This window comes from Siniperca chuatsi, linkage group LG3 (assembly GCF_020085105.1).
Source record: "Siniperca chuatsi isolate FFG_IHB_CAS linkage group LG3, ASM2008510v1, whole genome shotgun sequence".
NCBI lineage: Eukaryota > Metazoa > Chordata > Actinopteri > Centrarchiformes > Sinipercidae > Siniperca > Siniperca chuatsi.
In genome coordinates this window covers 24635914-24657520 of record NC_058044.1, presented here as the reverse complement: position 1 = coordinate 24657520, position 21607 = coordinate 24635914, and the positions used below count along the sequence as shown (strand labels likewise).

The 21607-nt window shown below is 38.9% G+C and overlaps 1 protein-coding gene across 1 annotated transcript; it reads right to left on the bottom strand.

Annotated features, from left to right (window-relative positions):
* Positions 1–2254: 2254 nt before the first annotated feature.
* On the bottom strand, positions 2255–20582 carry slc2a15b (solute carrier family 2 member 15b). The gene is made up of 12 exons (XM_044190957.1): positions 20344–20582; positions 18290–18388; positions 13386–13546; positions 13115–13239; positions 12491–12636; positions 11534–11666; positions 10680–10867; positions 8213–8323; positions 6724–6825; positions 6081–6156; positions 4701–4828; positions 2255–3419 (listed from the first exon to the last, which is right to left on the bottom strand). Exons 1-12 carry the CDS (start codon positions 20386–20388, stop codon positions 3222–3224), a joined length of 1512 nt encoding a protein of 503 aa, XP_044046892.1. The 5' UTR covers positions 20389–20582; the 3' UTR covers positions 2255–3221.
* Positions 20583–21607: the final 1025 nt, after the last annotated feature.

The window sequence follows — 21607 nt, the reverse complement described above, 5'->3', positions numbered from 1 at the left end:
GTATGCTGATGTTTCTAACACTGGCCTGGTCGATCCTCTACTCTCTCTTTCTGTCTCTCCTCTGTGATATCAGGACAAGCAGGGATGTAACAACATTTATCCATTCTGCCTCAGTTGGGGGTTTGCAGGGCCCTTGTGCAGGGGCTGACAGATGGATCAGCCAGCCTAAAGGCAAGCGGGAAGAGATGAGAGAGAGAGAGGAGCGCCACTTCCCATCCTTCAACATACTGTATGACTCCCAAATTTGCCGTCAACATGCGTCACATGGTATGGCACATTTGCAACCCTGGCAGGCAGAAGACTGCAGTCAGGATGATGGCAGTTTTACACACTGAGAGAACACTGCTACTTCTGTGATTCTTCGCACTGTGACCACACTACACAGTTTGAGGTGAATGACAAAAATAACAGGAGATGGTCATAACCTCCCTGAGTACGACTCTAACTCCATTTGAGGACAGAATTGCAGCTATTCAGTAACTGGGCACATCGTCTTATTCGTTGTGGGAATCAGAGACAGAAAACAAGATGATGTTAAATACACAGTATCATAGATCCGTATACTGAAGAGATGTAAGCGTGTTGGTTGGTCGTTGCTTGATGTTTTTTCTCCTTGACTCTGTCAGAAGATCACATGTTGTCTGTTCCTGAGTTATCAGCCTCAGATCAGTCCTTCCAAGAATGAAAAAACTACTTCTTATGTGTACCACCTTCTAATGAGTCACCCTTTATAAAGAGTTTATCAGTGGCAACTATTGTCATTTACCAATGCTTTAGACATCACTTATAAGCCCTTAATAAGAACAACTTTTGAGCTGTCAGTTTATGGGAGATCCCTCTGTTTATCAGGAAGACCCCTCCAACTTTGAAGTTGATATGATGAACTTGTTGGCAAACATTTGCTTATTTTCACAGTCAGCAGTTACGGAGCAACATTAGCATTTCTTTGCAGTTGTGCCTCTGGCCACATGATGAATCTAAGTACAATATTCACTCTTATTTTAGTTTTAGTTCGCTCTCCACCAACTCCTGAGGAAAATATCTGGCTCATTAGCTGCGAAATGCTCCACTGTGTTCACCTGCTGGTCGCTAACCGTGTCTGTTTGCTGAGCGACCCCTTTCACATTGTGTTACACGTTTCCACTTTGTCATTTGATACATTGTTGTAAAAATGATTTTTTTTTAAATTATAGCTGATTTAACATTTACAACTGCAAACGTGATGAATTGTTGTAAAAACCTTTATTAATGACTTATTGTCATTTATAAGTGCAGAATTTGTGGCTTATAATAAAGTGAGAAACCCATGAACATTAATTAATTAATTTACATTAACTGGATTATTACCAAATACAATTGATGAACACTAGCCAAATGGATTTTCCACAACTAGTTGTTCTTATTAATGGCTTATAATTGATCTATAAATCACTAATAAATGTAGAGAAAACAGTTCCACCTCAAGGTCCTTTTAGTAGCTGTTCTGGAGATTTTGATCATATCATATGATCTTCATCGGCAGCTGTAGTTTGCCCATTTGTTATGGAATTGTAGATGTTCAAATTTCCATTTTTTCTCAGCACTTTAAGGACGTCTTGTTCATGTTGGACTAAATAAAATAGACCTTCCAGAGAGATTTTTTTTTCTCAACTGCTGTTTCCAAGGTCAGGAATGAACTCTGAACCTCACTTGTAAACCATTTATTAACCATTAATAAAGCCCTTAGTTACAACGTTTAAACCCATTATAGAATAAAGGGTCTCTTATTAGTGCCTTTCAGTCTACAGTTTTAGTTCCATTCTTGCCCTATGTAATAAAAAGCTTCTTCAGGCTTCTTATGTCAGCATTGGGAATCATTTTATTTGGGTATTTGATTAATGAGGTATGTGTATTTCTGCTGTAATTGAGTTATTTTGTTATGTTTATACTTCAGTGGGAAACAATAATGCCAGATAATGATTTTTCTCTTTATTGTAATTTTCTCTTTAATAAGGCAACTTCCAGTTATTGGTGTCACCACAACTCAAGTAATGTGAAGCAAACAATTGGGCCCAAAAGAAACTACAGTGTGGTAGCCCAGAGGAGCAGCTCTGTATTTGATCGTACAGTGGGGTAAACTTGGAATATAGCTTACTGTATATGTATGATTATTTTGCTCTTATTTTAGTTTCATGTATGCTTGTGATTATGAGGCTCAATCAGCAAAGCAGTTTACAGCTCAATACTGCAGAATAACAAAGAAGAAAGAGACAGATTTTCATGTTCAAACATGAACAGTCTTCATTTTATTTTAAATCTCTTATTGTCACTGACTCCACCACACATTGTACAAAGACACAGCAGTTAATAACAACGAATGAACAAACTTGTACAGCTACTTTGATGTGATACATTGATAAATAATAACTCTTTAACAAGCTTTACATACATGTGCATATATTTGGATAACATGTATGAAATGACTACTACAGTAGCCACAGTATCCAGCTCTCTTACGTAAAAAGAGACACAAAATCACAAACTGGATGAAAGACAAAAAGAAAGACGAAACACACAAGCTCAAGTTCTTGGTATTCACCTTGAGCTGAACACTGTAAACATATGGTGACAGTAAATATGGTGACAGTAAATATTGTATTATTACGAGTGAAAGATCAGAGAAGTGGCTTTCATACCTTCCTTCAGTAAACTGATGGAAGCACTGCCTCAGGTGTTGCTGTGTCACTAAATATCAATAAATAACATCTTCACTCTGTATTGAGCAACACAGGGACAGCATTAAACACAGACTGTAAAAAAATAAAGTGATCATGGGATGTGTTCAAAACAAGTGAAGCTAATGCAGAGATTAAAACTTCTGAGAGCACTGTGAGAAACCAACTCAGCTCCCGTAGAAATGCTTTAAGATGCCGAGAAACTGATTAAAATGTCACTGATAGTAGATTTGAAACGCATGACCATGTGACTTCTGTCTCACATAATGTACAGGAGCTACACTTTAACTGGGGATTAACTGTTAAAACAGGGATTATTGTGTGTGTGTAAAAAGTGACTACTGTCGAACCAGGCAAGCCTATTTTAATTTTATGTGTTCACATGAAGCAGCAGATCTCCTCGTGGTTTTATTCTCTGCTACAGTTACTTCAGTCCTTACAAACCAAGAAGGCACACTGAGAGAAGAAAACCATCATTTACATGTAGGTCCACCTCCTCAATCCTTCTTATTTTTCGTCGTATTGGTCAAGGGCTCCATAGCCGTTCATCATATCCATTTTGAGGTTGTTGTTCTTGGCAGAGAACATGTGGCTGATCTCCATAAAGGTTTTGCTCTTGGTCTCAGGAATAATGAAGATGGTGTAGATGGCCACTCCCAAGCAGATCACACAGAAGATCAGGTAACAGTACGGGCCTGTAGCTATCTGCGGTGGGAGGACACACAGTGTAACTTTGAATAAAAGAATACACATGCATGATCAAAGAAAACAAATACTGTTTGGACTTTCTTTACAAAGTGGAAATTGTCCAAAGAAAGCAAAAGGAGACAAATTTAGAACCATACTGTCATAGTTCAGTTTCTACTTCAAAACAGCTAGGCTACTGTTTACTGCAAGGAGAAGTGAAATTTTAACAAAAATAGGATCTTTAGACAGAGACCGGCCACAAGCTAACAAAAGCAGATTAACACAAATTTGATCCAAAACATGACCAGAGAACATAATAAGTAGGCTATACTGTAGGCAGGTGGCGACAGACAAAAAACAGATGCCTGCTGTGGCTTAAAACAATGTTGAGGAGCTGTGAGACTGAACCAAAACAGTGAAGTTGTGGGTGGTAAAAACAAAACAATTAGCTGGGTGATGCTAAAAAGCTCCATAGAGCTGTAGATCTGCAGAGTTGGGTGACACTAATGTGTGATGTGAATTTCAGCCATTGTTATTATGAAAATGTGGATTAGTGCAGCTTTAAAGAGGAAATGGAATACTGGAGGGAACTAAACTAACAAAATATAAAAACACAAGACGAGAACATGTGCAAAGATTGGACCAGACATTTAGCCTAGCTTAGCACAGAGACTGGAGGCAGGGAGAAACTGCTAGCATAGCTCCAAGTGAAAAATACAGCTTTGGACAGCTCTGAAGCTAGTCTATTTACAGACTTTCTGTGAAATTAAAACAGAAAGATTAAGGAGCACATGACGTCACAGACAGCCCAGGTGTTTTTAACATTTGTGGCCAGAATTCATGCATGTTTACATCGTCACTTTCCACAGGACAGATCACGTCCTCTTTACTTTGTGTCTGTTCGACTAGAACAACAATGAGGACAATGAGAGACAGCAAGGTCGTGATTTTAATTGGTATTTTTATTAGTATTTGGGGAGTCGCCTTTATTCAGACAAAACCAGACAGCCCATATCATAACTGCCATGTGTCTGACACTGCAAGAGGAGCCACAACAGATCTTGGATGCAATGTCAAGATGAACTTGAAGTTCTCAATGCCAACTAGACTAAAGATGCAAAATAAACAAAACCTTTGGGCACATAAGATGTTCTTTTGAATGAACCTGTCTGTATTTTGGACAGATTTCAAAATAAAATACCACTCATATCACATACACATAAAATGACTTCTGAGCAGAATAATCTGAATCAGCTCAGTGTGACCAGAACTGAAAGTAGAATTTGAGTTTGCTCTGACCTCTAGGAAGGGAAAGACGAAGCCGATGGTGAAGTTGGACAACCAGTTGAGGCAGCCAGCCACAGTGTAGGCAGCTGGTCGGTGTGACTGCTTAAACAGCTCTGCAGTGATCAGGAAAGGCACACCAGCTACACAGAAGAGACATATTTGTATTATTTTAAAGGATACATTTTGACAACAGCAGTCAGTCGTGGTTCACTCCACATGCAATTCATCTATTGGTCTGATCTAACTAGGCATCCTATCAAGCTGTCATAATACAAATCACATCTAACCACTCAGTACAGCTGTATGAATCTATTGGGTGTTATGAAATTAACATCAGCGTCTTCATTCATCAATTAGTTTATCAATATTCCCACTCAGGACTATTCTTTGGCAGTCATTCAAAATAAACAGAACATGATATAACAAATGATAAACATTCCTCAAGCCCCAGTGCTATTATATTACAACCCTTTTTTCTGCATGTATTTCATTATGTGTTCATTATTACTCAGTGATCCTAGATTGACAAGAGAGGAGGATGTTTGTCAACTTGGCAAAAGTCCAACTCCGAACCACAAGAAACAGAATAGCTTAGCTAGGACTTGTGCAATTCATTAGTTTGATATGCAGGATCTATGAAATATTGTCTTGACTTTAAACACATAATTCTTCATTGTTAGAAGTGAAAGCTATGAAGGAGAAATATGCATTAGTAAAAGCTCTAATGATGAGCTTTCCAAATGATGTCCTCATTATCTGTGCATGATAATTGCATAGAGGAAGGTTTAATATCGTCAAACCAATAACTCGGCCATAATTTGTCAACATCTGTGGTATGTATGTGGGGCGTCATTGTGCATGCAAGGTTTCGTCTGAAGGAAACCGTATTCATCACGGCTAGCTTATGAACAATGAGCCATTAAAAGTCTAATTGCAGCAACAGAAATCCTCATCTGCGTGCTGAGGTATAGATTTTGCTGGCTTGACGAATGACACTATGTAAACCAGATTCGTTCTAATTCATCATCCTCGCAGGTCCACTCAACATGCCTCCTAAAGTTGTAAACTATTGCCTCTTAATTCACTTCAACTCATCCAGTGTACAAATGGCTGTGGGAATGGATGTAGTGTGGCAGTTATGATTTCCTAATTTACAAGACTAATGAAATACAATATCTCTTCACAGTCGGAGGAGGAGTAGGGAGGGAGTGTTGCTGGTTGTTAGATTTGGTGCCTGCTATTGTGCAAGCTTCCAGCAGGGAGCAGTGTTATCTTACACACAGGGCGGCCCAAATCTAGTGCAGTATGTGTGGACTGGAAATGTTCATTTTAAGTTTTTAAAAAGAGGTTTCAAGTGAGATGTAGAGAGGGAAGATTTACTCAAGTGTTTACCTGGACCTATGCAGAAGCCAGCAATGATCCCAACAACGCAGCCCACACTGATGTAGCGCATGAAGGACAGCTGCGCCTGTGATTGGTCAAACACAAGTCAGGTCTGAAGTCATGAGTTGTAAACATTAGTAAACAATTTGCAGTTTTTCATAATTATTAATATGACTATATTTAATCATTCTGATTATATGTCACATATTAGTAACATGATTTGTACCATATCTAACTCCTGACATTTACTTCATACTTTCTTTCATTGTACTGTTTATAAGCAAACAGGAGTTTTCCAACCTTCGCTCAGTTCCCTATTGTTTACTGAAGAGAACTTTTTTTTTACTATTAATTGGATTTTTAGTATAAAATTCACTTCACATTTTTGCACAGACTGAGGACTGAGGATTTTTCCCCCTATCACTTACGTTGGTATGAACAGGAGAAAAGGTTACAGCAAGCAAAACCTATTTCAATGTTCATACGGAAACCAACTATAAAATAGACACAAATTTGAGTTAATGTAAATAATTATGTGAATTTGGTAATGTTCTTGACCCCATTGAAAACAATGTACTGAATGCCCTACTCCACAATCTGCAAGTTAATGTAATATATTCCTAGACCAGCAGTGCATCAGATGACACTGTACCTGGAGGAGGACAGACACTGTGATCCCAGCACAGCAGAGTCCCATGAAGAGGAAGCCGCCAATCATCAGAGGTCTTCTGCCCAGACGCTCGATAGTAAAACACTGTAAAACACGCAAAGACGCAAGACCTGTTGTGATTGGCTCGCAACATGAGACATCATCAAGAAGCAAGAAACAGTTGACTTTTTATCCTCTAATAATTAATTTCAGCCCATTCATTTCATGTTTACTGTATGTGGTGTGTCACAAATTTGTATTTATTTAATGTGTATTTTTATAGTATATGGTATGGACCAGTGTCACATACTATAGTATTGATAGACCTTTTTCATGGCAGACATTTTTGACTTGTCATAGCAGGAAAAGCACGGTTGAAACAAATTTCGTTAACAATGGCTCAGTTCGATCAAGTATCCCTTGAACAGTGAGCCTACCAGGACCCTGGAAGTAGCTCACCTAAATGGAACAGAGTCGTTTTTAATGTTATCAATTACACCTGTGCTTTTCCTGCTGTGACAAGCCAAAATGTCTTCTTTGAAAAAGGTTTAAGTGTAATCTAGTTTGCAACACCCTTCCCTAGATGGGCCTTTATACAGTACACAACTCACACATACAGATCAATAAAAAGCACAATGATACAATAAAATACCATAAAAACTCGAATGAAATGAAAAGTACCTGATCATTCATGGCTACATGACTGATCCATCTTTAAAAAACATTTCAACTTGAGTTTAGAATAATCCCAGTCATGATCTGTTTTCTAAGTTTAAGTTCTGTGGTTAAAGAGTTCAACATATTTATCCCCTGATCAGAGAAAGACATCAGTCCAAAGAAGGACTGAGATAAAATATGTGAATTTGTAAAACTAATGTTGTTTTCACTTTCACAAGAACATACAATGACTCTTACACAGCATATTATTAGAGCTGAAACTAAAATGTATGTCATTATTGATTAATCTGCCAATTACTTTCACTATTAACTATTCAGTCTATAAAATGTAAAAATTACACTTTTCAACCACAAGTTACCAGAGTAAAGTGACATTTAAATTATTTTGTGTGTATTATTTTGTCACCAACAGTCATAAAGATATTGATTTTACAATACAAAACAAAGAAAAGCAGCTCATTCTCACATCGTAATGTTTTGTTATTTTACTTGATTAATGACTAAACCGATCAGTCAATCAATCAAAACTGTAATCAATTGAATTAATTATATATAATTAATAATTATTCATTAAGTGTATTGAAATGCTCATCACAAGTTCACAAAGCCAAAGGTGGTGTCGTAAAATTACTTGTTATGTCTAAACAACACACCAAAACCAAAAGATATTCAATTTACAATTATGTAAAATGGAGAAAAGCAGTAAATCCCCACACTGGATCCACTAATTGACTGGTTGTTTAAGCAGCACCATATAAAATAGTGTCTGATAATAGTGATATAATGTCATCTTAGTGTGATAATGTCTACTCACCCCCAGTAGCCCAGAGAGGACCTCAATGGCACCAGTTCCCACTGTTGTGTACTGAATTTGAGGTTCTGGGATTCCTGCGTTCTTAAATATGTCATTTGTGTAAAACCAGATCTGAAATTGACAGTGACACGAAGTAAATTAATATGATGAATATGTCAGACCACAGACAGACAGATGCTTTGAAACTCAAAGTTTGTCTTCCTTTTTTTTCGTTCTGCTTATTTGGTGTTTCCACGTGATTCATCATAGTGATCATTATCATCATGCCGAACATCACTCATGCATTTGAGATGCAGCGTTTCATCAGTATGGACTTCTGACAAGTGCTCCCCTTGAAATTAATTTGTGTATTCTCATTAATCACACTTTGCTGAAGCAACATCCATCATTGATGAGGTGTGGAAAAGATCGTGATTGGTGTGGTTAAATGATGTCTTGTTGATTTAGTAACCATACATAGGCCTATACTATTTCATCACCATTGCAGCACTGACGTATGCATAAACACGCCTATATCAAAGCAGAAAGCATACACAAACAAGTTAAAGAATGGGACCAGTTATATTGTTTTGAACACATGAATTGTCTTGAAGTATTATATACTAATGGGCTAAAATTCTTCCTCATTGAACTGAAATCTACCTTAAAACTTAAATCCCAAGATGTTCCTGGGCCAGCTGACTGATGAAGTCCCTTGGGTGCATCTGGGTGCACAACAAGGTCTTCTCCCAATTACACAGCCAGAGGCAGGCACCTTAAGGGCATCCTGCACATGTCTGAACCGACTAATCTGAATCCTCTAAACTCGAAGGTCTGTTTGAGAGTGAGCTGCGTAACGCTGTATTGAAGTCCGTTCTTTAGGTCTCTACCTAGGAGATGGTCAGAATGAAGACTAGGCTAGAAATCAAGAGTGTGGTTCCACTTTTTATTGCAGAGCCTACCTGAAACTACCTGGCAGTTGGCGTCACAATTATTTTTACCATTATGTGTGGTACTTGAACTCCTCCACTTCCCACTAGCTTCCCATTTTCTGCCTGAAATTAACCCAACCCCTTAAGCCGGGGAGAGGACCATGACCTTGATGACCCTATTTCTGATCACGTCACATTCCACCACATATTTCTTTGGTTTGTATTACAGTCCAACAATAGGACAACATCATCTGCAAAAGTGTAGAGATAGCACTCTAATGTCACTAAACTTGACAGTTGTCTTGATATAACATCCTTGAAAATAAGAAAGGGGACCAAGTGCAATGAGCTTCACTTCATGCCGAGAGTGCAATAAACCTCTCACTTTCATCAAAAGGCCTGTAGAATCTGTCTCAGCACCCTACACTTCCACAGTGCCTCTCCCCTCCTTCTCCTGATACTAATAACAAAAACAGGTAAAAACTGCAATAACTGCCTTGCATCTCGACTTTCAGGCCCTCTTGCATCCTTTTCCAGCATGTATTTATCATTCATTTCTGAAGTTAAAAGCATTGTATCCTCCACTTTTTAATATTGCTTGGTTGGCTCCTTCTCATTTCGATAGCTAGATCCCCAACAAACAAAAAGCACTCAGGGAGCATGTAGTCCCTATTGTTTGCTGCTCGTCACAGCCTGATATAACAATGTGATATGATAGCCTTGTGTTCTCTCCTTGCTAGGACCCCCCCCCCCCCCGAAAACATTTATTTGTTTATGTTTTACATATATACTGTTAAATTGTTATCTGTTAATAAAGAAGAACTTGATCAAAAAAGAAAGAAAGAAATGGAGGTGTAGGTCGTTTGAGATTCTGTCCATGGTCGAGTGGTTCCAGAACCCCATAATAACTCCACAAAATCAGTGTTTCTATCTGTTCTTGCTGACATAATTTTGCAACATCTCCCTGTGCCAAATTAAGATGTGGTTTGTATAACAGAACAAGCATGTTTTCACTTGAAACTCTCTTGAAATGTGTGATTTAGCATTCTGTGTCACAGATTTATTGCTCACAGAGTTTGGACATATGGATTCATCTGGATGTTTGAAGCCTTCAAGTGTTCCCGTCTGAAACAGCTGGAACAGTGGGACTCAGTGGGGTGTACCCCTGCTGGGAAATGGTACTAGCATGTGAGCCAGCATGCATAGAGCTTCCATCCACATGGAGGAATGAGTACAAAGATGTGTTTGACTTTGTGTGTGGATGGGTGGACCCTCTTATGTGGGGTAACACTAACAGAGAGGACTAGGAGATAATGAGGCATGGTCCTGTTGCCCCCCTGTTTAGTCACTCAGTGGCTGCATGTGGGACTGTGATGTATGGACAGGAGGAGGTGCAGACGGGTGGAGCACAGCTGGGAACTGTAGCAATATAAGCTCTCACTCTCATATAATAACTGCACATTCTTTGCACATCCAAAATGTGAGCAGACACACACACACACACACACACACACACACACAAAGACAGAAAGGACAACAATGCTTTTCACACTTACCGCATCAATGCCAGACAGCTGCATGCCAATGTTGACAACTGCAATTGTGATGACCTGACAGCGAACACAGCGGTCCATGAGCAGGCCGCGAACAGAGATGGTCTGGATGGAGGACAGAGAGCGTTGTTCCTCCTGCATCTCCTCAACTTCCGCCTGGATGTTTCCTTTAGTACGGTACCAATGCAGGGCTGAAGGACAGAAAGAAAAGCTTTTAACAGCCTGCAGGAACACTAGTCCTCACATCAACTTAAAATTCAAGAGGAAACAGAAGATACGATATCCAAATTCTGAAAAAGAGTGACATCAACGGGTAAGTCATCTCACTACACTCACTGTGACAAGAGCTGACAACCACTGTCTATCATCATAATATGCAGATCCCTCCCGCACACTGCATTTAATTTGTTACAAATCATAGTGTATTATCTGACACATATTAGCAATTAAAACCATATGCTTTGACTTTTCAAATGGCTAACATAGCACAATTTTCATGCAGTTACTGATTTCAAGTTACAAATGAATATCTGCAGTATGTTTTCAGATTTAGCATTTAACAGAAGTGCAAAATTGAATAGAGTATCTACTGATTGTGGCTTATATTATATAAATTTAAAGCAGGTAAAATACATTGTAACATGTACAGTAAGTCAACTTTACTAATTCAAATGCACAACTTGGACATTTATTACGGTCACAGTGAAGATGGGATTTTATGTCATGATCTTTGAATGACGAAGAAGAGAAACAAGAACAACAGCTTGTTAAGAGAAATTACCACATTCTTTACTCCATATAATCAAACATAAAAAACACATTTAGGAGAGAATTAAATAAAGAGTCCACTTTCTAACCTGTGATGGTGGCGTGAACATTTCCCTTCTCTATCAACAGGTACCGTGGACTCTCTGGAAACCATGGCAACAGCATCAGCTGGACCATGGTAGGAAACACCACCATGGACAGGAGCAGAGGCCAGTGCTCTTCCTGTGTGGAAAAAAACAACAAGACACCTTACTAAAACCTTACTAAATGTAACAATCAGCAGCTTTTACTAATCAACCAATCATCTCTAATAAGTATGTACTGTTGAAAGGATGTAAAAGTAAGCAGAAAGAAATTACGGGATGGCAAGACAAATCTTTTTTAAGTCATTGTCTTTTTTAGCATTGTTTTTTTGTGCAGCTGTTCCATACATCAGCAATCCCCCTCCACTGTATCAGACAGAAGTGGGCAGATGGAGAGAGCATCACCTCATCACCAGTTCTACCAGAAACAGGAAGAAAAAACATGAATGGAAGGAGGAGGAAAGCTACAGGGCCAGCTGGACATGTTATATATATAATTGTTATCTAATTATAGCACAACATAGTTTTCACATATTGTATCATGCTACCTCTTCATGCTTATAAGCGATATGTGAATGTGCCATAGTTTGTAGAAATACACTGGTGTGCTTAAAACAGCTTCAAGCTCAGGTCTGAGAAGAAAATCGAGCATCTGATGTGTATTTCTAATGTAAAATCAGGACTAGATAGATAGAGGATAGAAGACAGGACTAGCTGCCTAAGCTAATGTCTATGACTCAAATTCACTATCAGAATGTAATTAATATCATCAAAAATCAAAACTATGTCAACAATTACTTGAAAGATTAAGAATGAATCTGTTCACACTTGCACTGGTACAGCATTAGTCCAGAGAGAGCGTAACTTATAAAGCATAAAGGAATCCTTCAAAGTGTTACCCATCCACCCACACGACAGAGTAGACCTGTGTAGCGTCTGAACGCCATGCCATGATGTTAGTACCTTTCCCAGCAGTTCATGGAGTCCAAGGACCTGAGCGAGGAAGACTCCAAGACAAATGTGAATGCTGGGAACGAGGCCCAGGAAGCCTCGCAGGTTCTTGGGGGCGATCTCACCGAGGTACATCGGCACCACACTGAGAGAGATACCTGTGGGGGAAAAAGAGAGTGATTACCATGGGCTGAACTAGACAAAGATCAGCACAACTTTAATGTATGTTTAATTCTCTGATTTTGTCTTGAATGAATGTTAAGCACAAGCTGGTGATATAATTTTGTTTTTGGGTGTCCAGGATACTTTAGCTTGTCTGCTTCCTGAAAAAAAATATGATTCAATGTTCTAGTTTTTAGTTCCAATTATACAAAAGTTCTTAATGTTTTCAATTTGTTAAAGGTTGGTGGACTGTGAAAGGCATTTGTTTATAGTTTAGTTTCTTAGTATGACCAATTTACTATTTAGTTGTTATACGGTGACATTAGAAGCACTTTCAAAATAAAGGATGACTAATTCCAATGAAACAACTGCAAATCAACATAAGCACACGAACCAGCTCTGCATAGGTTATAATGCACAAAACATGCAGCTACTCACTTTTTGCATTTAAATTACTTGTAGTGTCAAGCCTACCTGAGTGTATTCCTGTGATGAAGCGTCCAGTAATGACCATTGCAGGCATCCTGCACCCTCGGCTGAAGCCCATAAGAGCTCCTCCTATAAACACCAGCAGAGTGGCTCTCACCAGCGTCCCTTTCCTGTTTGGACACACAGTGATCCTTCCTTATTCAACTTTCTCAAAGAATAAGATGTTTGTTACTGTCAGAGGCACAGGCTGATGGCATTTCACAAACAAAAACATGTATGTGTTAGACACCCAAAAATCTTCCACACACACACTAACCTTCCATATTTGGTAACGAGTCTGCCCACCAGCAGGGCCCCGGTCATCCCACCAATAGCAAAGATCGACACGGTGAGGGAGTACAAGATGGTGAGGAGCGCCTCATCCGGAGTCAAGTCGTAACTTTCTATCATCGTCTCATTGTAAAAGTCTTTGATGTACTGGTGGAAGAAAGAAAGAAAGAATTAAGTTAATTTAAAATTGTCCAGTAGGGGAAAAGATAAATGAATTCATAACAATATACATAGACCATGTGGAATTACAAGATATTGTCCCCTTTCCCCAAATATCCTATTTTGTTTTTCCAATAAATGGAATTTTGCCTTTAAAAAAGACAAAAACATACACACTACAGTATGTTATATCCTAGTAACTCAAGAATACAAAACTGCAAAAAGAATAAAACTGAACAAAACAATTCATATAACCCGTCACTCAAATAGTCCTGGAGCATAAAAATGGTGGCCATGAAATTTGACATTGTCACATGATTAACTATTTCCCACAGTGCCACACATCAAAATGTCAACATTTCCACAGAGTTGGGTGTACGCTGCACTGGGGGATGCAATGAAGAGATGCTTTAATCAGCGTGCGAGGCAGCCATATTCATGTGATTCTTTTAGAGTAGACAGGAAGTTCATTGAGCCCCCACAGTCAGAGTCAAATCTAATTTGATGAGAGAGGTGACAAGACAGTGGTTATTCTTGTGGCGTGACAAAGATTTACTGCAAGAGCCAACAACATTCCTCAGATTTCATTCAGATTTATCTGATAGTGGAGCTGTCCTGGAGAATCCATTCCATTAAACCCAATGTATCTCAAGAGACACACTTCATTCACTCTCTGTGAAATGAAACATTAGAAAACTGAAAACAGGAGAGCTCATTTTAATTTGTATGACTACTTTTAGTATTAACACTGCTTAACAGATTAAAAGATTAATTATTTTAATTGTTAAATAGTGAAGATACTGAGTGATAATGTGAAGGAATGGATGGTCCTAAGGGAGTTCAGTGATGAAAAGAGGGGAGAGAAGTTTCAATTTATCATGGAACTTGTGTGTCCAATTTGTGCCAACAATGTGACCATCTCCAACACGTGAGGGGAATGTGTAAACTGGAAGTCTGTGTATAGTTCTGACATAAAACTGGCCAGTTTAATGTTCATAATTACTTACAACAGCCTGGTGCTGTTGGTGCCTAATTGAGGTAACCAGTAGATCTTGTGTGTGTAATCAGGCTTCAGACTGAACACATACCTGCTGTTTAAAAGGGAAAGCCTTCATACAACATGCAGGCAGTTGTGGATGACATGCTGGTAATAATCAGACATGGATCTTTACTCAGCCTTGATGACCTTATTGCCAAATATGTCTGTCTGTTTAGATGGGTTAACTGGCTGACGAACGAATCAAAGTGAAACTGATTAGTGGAACATACATAAAAGATTGATTGATTCTTGATTCTGAAAACAGTGTCCAGATGACTACGACTGAAACCTTTTCTACGATGGAACACTCCTGGATGAATGATGATCTACACTGTCATACATAAAAGAGGTTTGTATGATTTGCAGTGTGCTGCTAGATTCAGGGACATAGCGATCCAATATGCTGAATATCTATATTGGTAGCGATATTAACCTAAGTAGATCAGGTATCAGCAAGACATGACACATCCTCAAACTGTTTCTTAGTCACTGTTGTTATAAAATTCAGTGATTCCACTTTTATTCAATTGCATTGGGCCTCCAACTGAAAACTGAGCACCACAGCAATCATTGGTGCATTATATTGCCTTATTTTTGCCAGCAGTTATTATTCACTTGAACTGCATTTTCACAGTAGGAGCCTCATTGTTTTCTATTCTGTTCTGTTCATTTATTGCAGTAACTTCATGTCACTAATAAATGGTAACTTGTAACTTCCACTTAATTAATATGTAATTATAATCTCAGGTTACCTAGACAAAGAAAAATGATCCAAATCAGTTCCATGCAGTGAGGTACAGATTTTATCAGGAGAGAAATTTGGTGCATCCCTAGCTGGACTACCAGTGTCGCTGCCCCTCTTTCCATGAGGGCACATGGCAAGTCAGCAAAATACCTAAAAAGGCACGGGAGAGGAAAATAAAATTTCATTGGAAACCTCAGAAAAGTGCCACTTCACTAGTGCAACCCTGCGCCTTATGCGATGTTCCTGCACAAAAATATAGCCCTACTGAAAGTCTAGAGAGCTCACAGACACATTATACACATAAGAACACAATGTGTTCAAGATCAACAAGGAAGGAAATTCACATTTGTTCATCTGACTTCTACTGATTGATAGCCAGAAGTGTCTTTGCTTTATATGTGCTTTGAGTCAAATGGGCTATATCAACGTTTGTTGGAACAATAGCTGGAGTGACGAGCCAGTGTAACAAGACACCAAGACCAATTCAGAGGATACAAGCCAAACAGGCTCCTAAGAAACGTTTTACAATCTGGACTTTTTTTCTGCTTATCTTAAACAGTGCTTCCTCCCTTCAACTTTCAAAACTAAAATTACAAGGCCAACTCATTTCAATTAAGGCTTACTGACACATACTGACTTCAAAGACTGAAAAACACATTGTAGTATTGCTACTCAAAACACTAAATCACTCCTGTTTTGCCATGGCCATCTGCCTAAATATACAAGTTTACAGTAGCTCTGATAAATGCAATGCAATGTAAAACACAGGAAGTCAGGTCATAAGTTCTTTGGGTATCCTATAAAAACCTCTTCAGCCATTCTTTTTCAACTCACCACCAACCTATAATCTAAAATTTGATTTGGAGCACACACTAACTAATGTCAGATGATACACAGCAGTCAACAGTGAATCCTACTAAGGGCACTGAAGTCACATGGACCATGGATAAAGGTTTGACTTCACCACATTAGTAGCGATTTGGAATATGTCTGACACTGAGCTATTGTCTCTAATTGAAATAGGAAATGTTGCACTGTTCAGAACTGCTGCGGCTACTTCTGATGGAAAAAGTAGCGGCTGCTTCTGATGGAAAAAGCTATACGTGAGAGGAGAAACAGTTAAGAGTCATGTGCCAGCTGCTGTGTATCTTATCTGAAGCCTCCATAGTGTTGATATATGCCTTTATTAAAGTGGCTATAATCAACATTTTTCTTATAGCAATGTATCAATAATACAATGCCCCCATGTGGCCAAAAAAAATCTGTTATTGCAGGTTTAAAGAAATAGTTTGACATTTTTTGCCTATTCAATGTCAGATGAGTTGATTGATACCAATCTCATGTTTGTAAGATAAATATGGAGATGGGAGGTGGTTAGCTTAACGACTAAAAGCAGGGGGAAAAGGCTAGCCTGGCTGTGTGACATTAGTTATGCCAAGAAATAGTTACAGCATGTAATTTATCTTAAAACTACAAATTGTAATGTTTACATTTCTGTGTGTGTACTTATTAAGCAAATGAGATATAAAATGTTCATTAATGAGGTGTTGGTAAGTGTTTGGACAGAGCAAGGCTAGCTGTTTTCCCCTGCCTCCAGTCTTTAGGCTTAGCTAAGCTAATCGTCTCCTGACTCTAGCTCTGTAGTTAATGCACAGATATGAGTGCTTTCATCTTCCATCTAACTATTGGCAAAAAAGTGAATGAGTTAATTTCCCAATTTCTAACCATTCCTTTAAAAAGGTCCAGTATGTAACATTTAGGAGGAGCTATTGGCAGAAATGGAATATAATATTTATAAGTATGTTTTCATTAGTGTATAATCACCTGAAAATAAGAATCGTTGTGTTTTCATTACCTTATAATAAGCCCTTTATATCTACAGAGGGAGCGGGTCCCCTTCCACGGAGGTTGCCATGTTGCACCACCATGTTTCTACAGTAGCCCAGAATGGACAAACCAAACACTGAATCTAGAGTTTCCGCGAGTTTCACAGCGACTGTAGTCTCTCCTACACGCTTGGAAGGGGAGGGTGAGGCGAGCGGTATTAAAATAGTTGCAAACTGCAATTTCACAGCTAAATGCCACTAAATCCTACATACTGGACCTTTAAACCCACTATGTGTAAAATTAGAAAATTCTCGTTTTTGGTGGCCCACAGTGGTCAAACAGCAATGCATGCTAATGTCTGACCCTCATCCAACCGGGGGACAGTGAGATGAATGGGCTGAAAATACAGAGTGCATTAGGGATTTTCACATTTTTTAACAAGCAAAAGTTCAGAAATATTTGAAAGATGCTCTAATCACATATAACTTCTGCACATAATAGCTTTAAACGAGAGATGCCAAGCCTCCCGATATTGTTTGTATATGTCTAGCAACCAATAAGTAGAGGAATACATCAAAATGAGAAAAAAGTTGGGAAAAAAAGGTCATGCCCATACTGCTTCACTGAGGAAAGACAGTGAAAGAGAAAGCGGGAAATGAGGAACTCTCTTTCCATGTAACTCCCTCCTAAGATCAGTACACTACACTACCATGAAATGTGGCACTGAAGCTCACATGATTCAACGCGGGGTGGTCCATGGCAAAACAGGCTTAGTCACTGCACGGTGGCAAATCGAACATTAAAGGAACAGAAAAGAGCACATGATGGATAAAAACGACAGAACATTAATGACTTGGTGAGGCACACAGCAGCTTCTAGATTTGATGCACAAACCCACATCACTTCACATGACAGTGAAATACAATCTGACCTTTACCATGTCCATTAACATCTAAAAGTCATCCACTATCACCCCAGTGTGTAGTGAGTCTTTCATTAATTCTGGGAATATTTGGTGTGAAAACTATTTTAATGCTCGGGTCGATGAGGACGTCAGCAATGAGAACGATGATTATCATGATGACAATGTTGATGTTGATGATGTGGTAGTGACACAAACCTGTGCAGGAGAGTTGACGACTGCCAAATTGTAGCCATAGAGCATGGAGCTGCCGAACGAGGTCAGAAAAGCCACCGCCAGCAGAGACTTAGTAAGATGCTGAAGAAAAGATGAAAGAGGAGAGAAAACATGTCAGATACCAACAAAAACTACACAGTAAAATGTTCAGAGGCCTGAAAGCAACATTTAAAGCAATGCAAGAAACATCCCTGAGGTCCAATTCAATGTGAGATTACAGAAATTAGTTATTAACACGACTTAGGTAGTAGCTTAAAGTGCTTGTCTTTGAAAGGAATTTTTATAAACTGTGACCTGGCCAGTGGATTTTCTCATATAAAATATAGGAAGTGTAAATAATTTAATGTACGTGTCAAAATAAGCAGCTTTCAGAATTTTACAGTCAAACGACCTATATTAAAAAATCTGAGCTGATAGTCATAATACATATGGTTTCATTGGTTGTTTTCATGGTCTCTTAGTTAAAAATGATCTGAAAATAGAAAAACACTCACAATTTAAAATTGGCCTTGTAGAAAAAGTCACCATTATCAAAACCCTGCCAGCAAAGTACATTATATGGACTAGTTAAAAGCTTCAAAACTTAATGCAGTGTGCATGTTGTGTCCATTTTCTAGTCTTGTCTGCAGCCTCTAAAGAGATTAGCTCATTCTGTAGGAGTAATTACCAGCATTATTATAAGGAGCCTGTGATCTTTGGACTTTGCAGCAGAGCTGAACAGGCACTGAACAGCACTTGACTGAATCAGAAGAGGTGAAACAAACCAGCACCTGGATACCAGCCAGATCCAACTATCCTGTTCACTTGTACCATAAACACATCAAGCTCTTTGAATGAGCTGAACAAATCTACACTAGTTGGTGGCCAAACACAGATTTAGTGATGGGACAACAGCTCCACTTCTCAGGCACTATAGCTGAACTTGTGTAGCAGTTTGAGAAAAGACAACAACTACCGTAAAGCTTCTAGAGTGCATCTGGTGTTCGAAATGTTATAACATCAGCTGGGTAACTCTGTTGACCACCCAAAAAGTCACATGAGCACCACTCTGTGTTCAAAGGGAAGGGGTCAGTCTGTCTTTTCATTAGGAATGGCTACCCTCTTGGCTGCCATTCTAAATTTCAGCACACAGAACTTAGCTGACCTCTAAGGTAGAAGGTCAGCGAGATTATAATGTGTTTTTGAATGTGCTTTGGATGGAGCATGGAGAAAAGTGGTAGCTGCACAAATGGTCACACAATAAATCTACCCACACAACTCTGTGATGTTTTCATCATTTTAATAAAAAATGGGCTTTCAAAAACCCACTATTCTCATATATCAGCAAGACAAGAGAATCCACTAATGTGAAAATGGAGGATGTTGGTGTCGGTGTGTTACAAAGAGCAGACAAAGGAGGAAGCCCGTGCTCTGAATGAACAATAACAGCATAGATGCCTTAAAGAAACCTAATTTAGCCTGTAATAGCCTGATGGAGAGAGTTAGAGGACACCTAAAAGTAGCTCATAGCAGACAATGCTGCCCAGTCTGCATTCAGTTTAGGTTGATTATCTGTCAGATGTGCAGCTCTTCATATGTCACTTATTTGGTCAAAGCTCTGGCCAAATATGTTAAAGACATTTACTACAGTCTTTTTAGTGGCTTTTGGATGTGTGTATCTGTTTCAAGCTACATAGTGAAATCTCACTGTGTAATGGTCTCACCACAAACTTTTCCATGTCAAAAATTACAGGCACCTTCTGGTATGAACCATGATCCTGAACCAAATTTGGATATTTTTTGATGATTGGTGCAAATACACTGTATATATTGATCTGCACTGTTTGTACTGACATTATTGAAGACAATGAAGTCACTGGATGGTTTAAAGTCAAGGTCAGGAGGATCTCTCAAGATAATCCAAAAATTATGTAAGTAAAATGTGCTGTGAAAGATACCATATACTTTGTTCAAGTGAAAACAACAGCACAATGTAAAGAGTTGATGTCAGTCATCTCTACAGATAATTATTTTCAAACTCTTAAATTAACACTTACCGTTTTGATCTTTGCATCGTTTCCCAGTAACAGTTCATCCGCCATTTAAGTTATGAATAATTACTTCCCGTGTGTGCTCTGCTCGTTTGAGATAAGAAACAGCTCTTAGAAAAAACTTTTCAAACTCCTCACTCCGCATCCCCATTTGTAGTTTTCAGACACGCTCGTGAGGCAGAGGAGGCGTGTCGTGTTGATGGGCGGAATTAACAAGCTTGTCAAACTCCCAGTCTCCAGTCATCGAGCGCATCGCGGAGCAGGGCCATCCCAGCCGTGAATCGTTTTCCCCGGCCCATCAGCGATCACATGAGCCAAGTGGTTCATCCTGCCTCCTTGAATGCCCGCAGTTGTTATTAAATAGACTATGACTAACTGTATCCAGGGGCGTTTTCGGGATTAGTAAACATTAGGGGCTTGGCTGAGACCCAGGGACACCTTCAGGGGCACCTTCACGCAGGAGAGAAAGTGGGGAATCTCAACACTTAAAGTATAATTTTTTAGTGTGCAGATTTTAGGATGAGGATGAGGAATTATTTGACTGTATAAGATAAGACTATAACTGATTTTTATTATAAGCTACAACGAAGGGCTGTTATTCAGAATCAGAATCAGCTTTATTGGCCAAGTAACCTATGTGTACACATTCAAGGAATTTGACTCCGGTTTTCCGTTGCTCTTAATGTACTCGCAAAAATAGACATACAGCTGAAAACAATGTGTGGCAGCAGTGACTGTAGCTAGGCGAAGGCACAGAGACAGTACAATACCTATTATACAGTGGTGTGAAAAAGTGTTTGCCTCCTTCCTGATTTCTTATTTTTTTGCATGTTTGTCACACTTAAATGTTTCAGATCATCAAACTAATTTAAACATTAGTCAAAGATAACACAAGTTAACACAAAATGCAGTTTTTAAATGAAGGTTGTTATTGTTAAGGGAAAACAAAATCCAAACCTACATGGCCCTGTGTGAAATAGTGCCCCCCGTTAAAACATAACTTAACTGTGGTTTATCACACCTGAGTTCGATTTCTCTAGCCACACCCAGGCCTGATTACTGCCACACCTGTTCTCAATCAAGAAATCACTTAAATAGGACCTGCCTGACAAAGTGAAATAGACCAAAAGATCTTCAAAAGCTAGACATCATGCCGAGATCCAAAGAATTTCAGGAACAAATGAGAAAGAATGTATTTGAGATCTATCAGTCTCGAAAAGGTTATAAAGCCATTTCTAAAGCTTTGGGACTCCAACGAACCCCAGTGAGA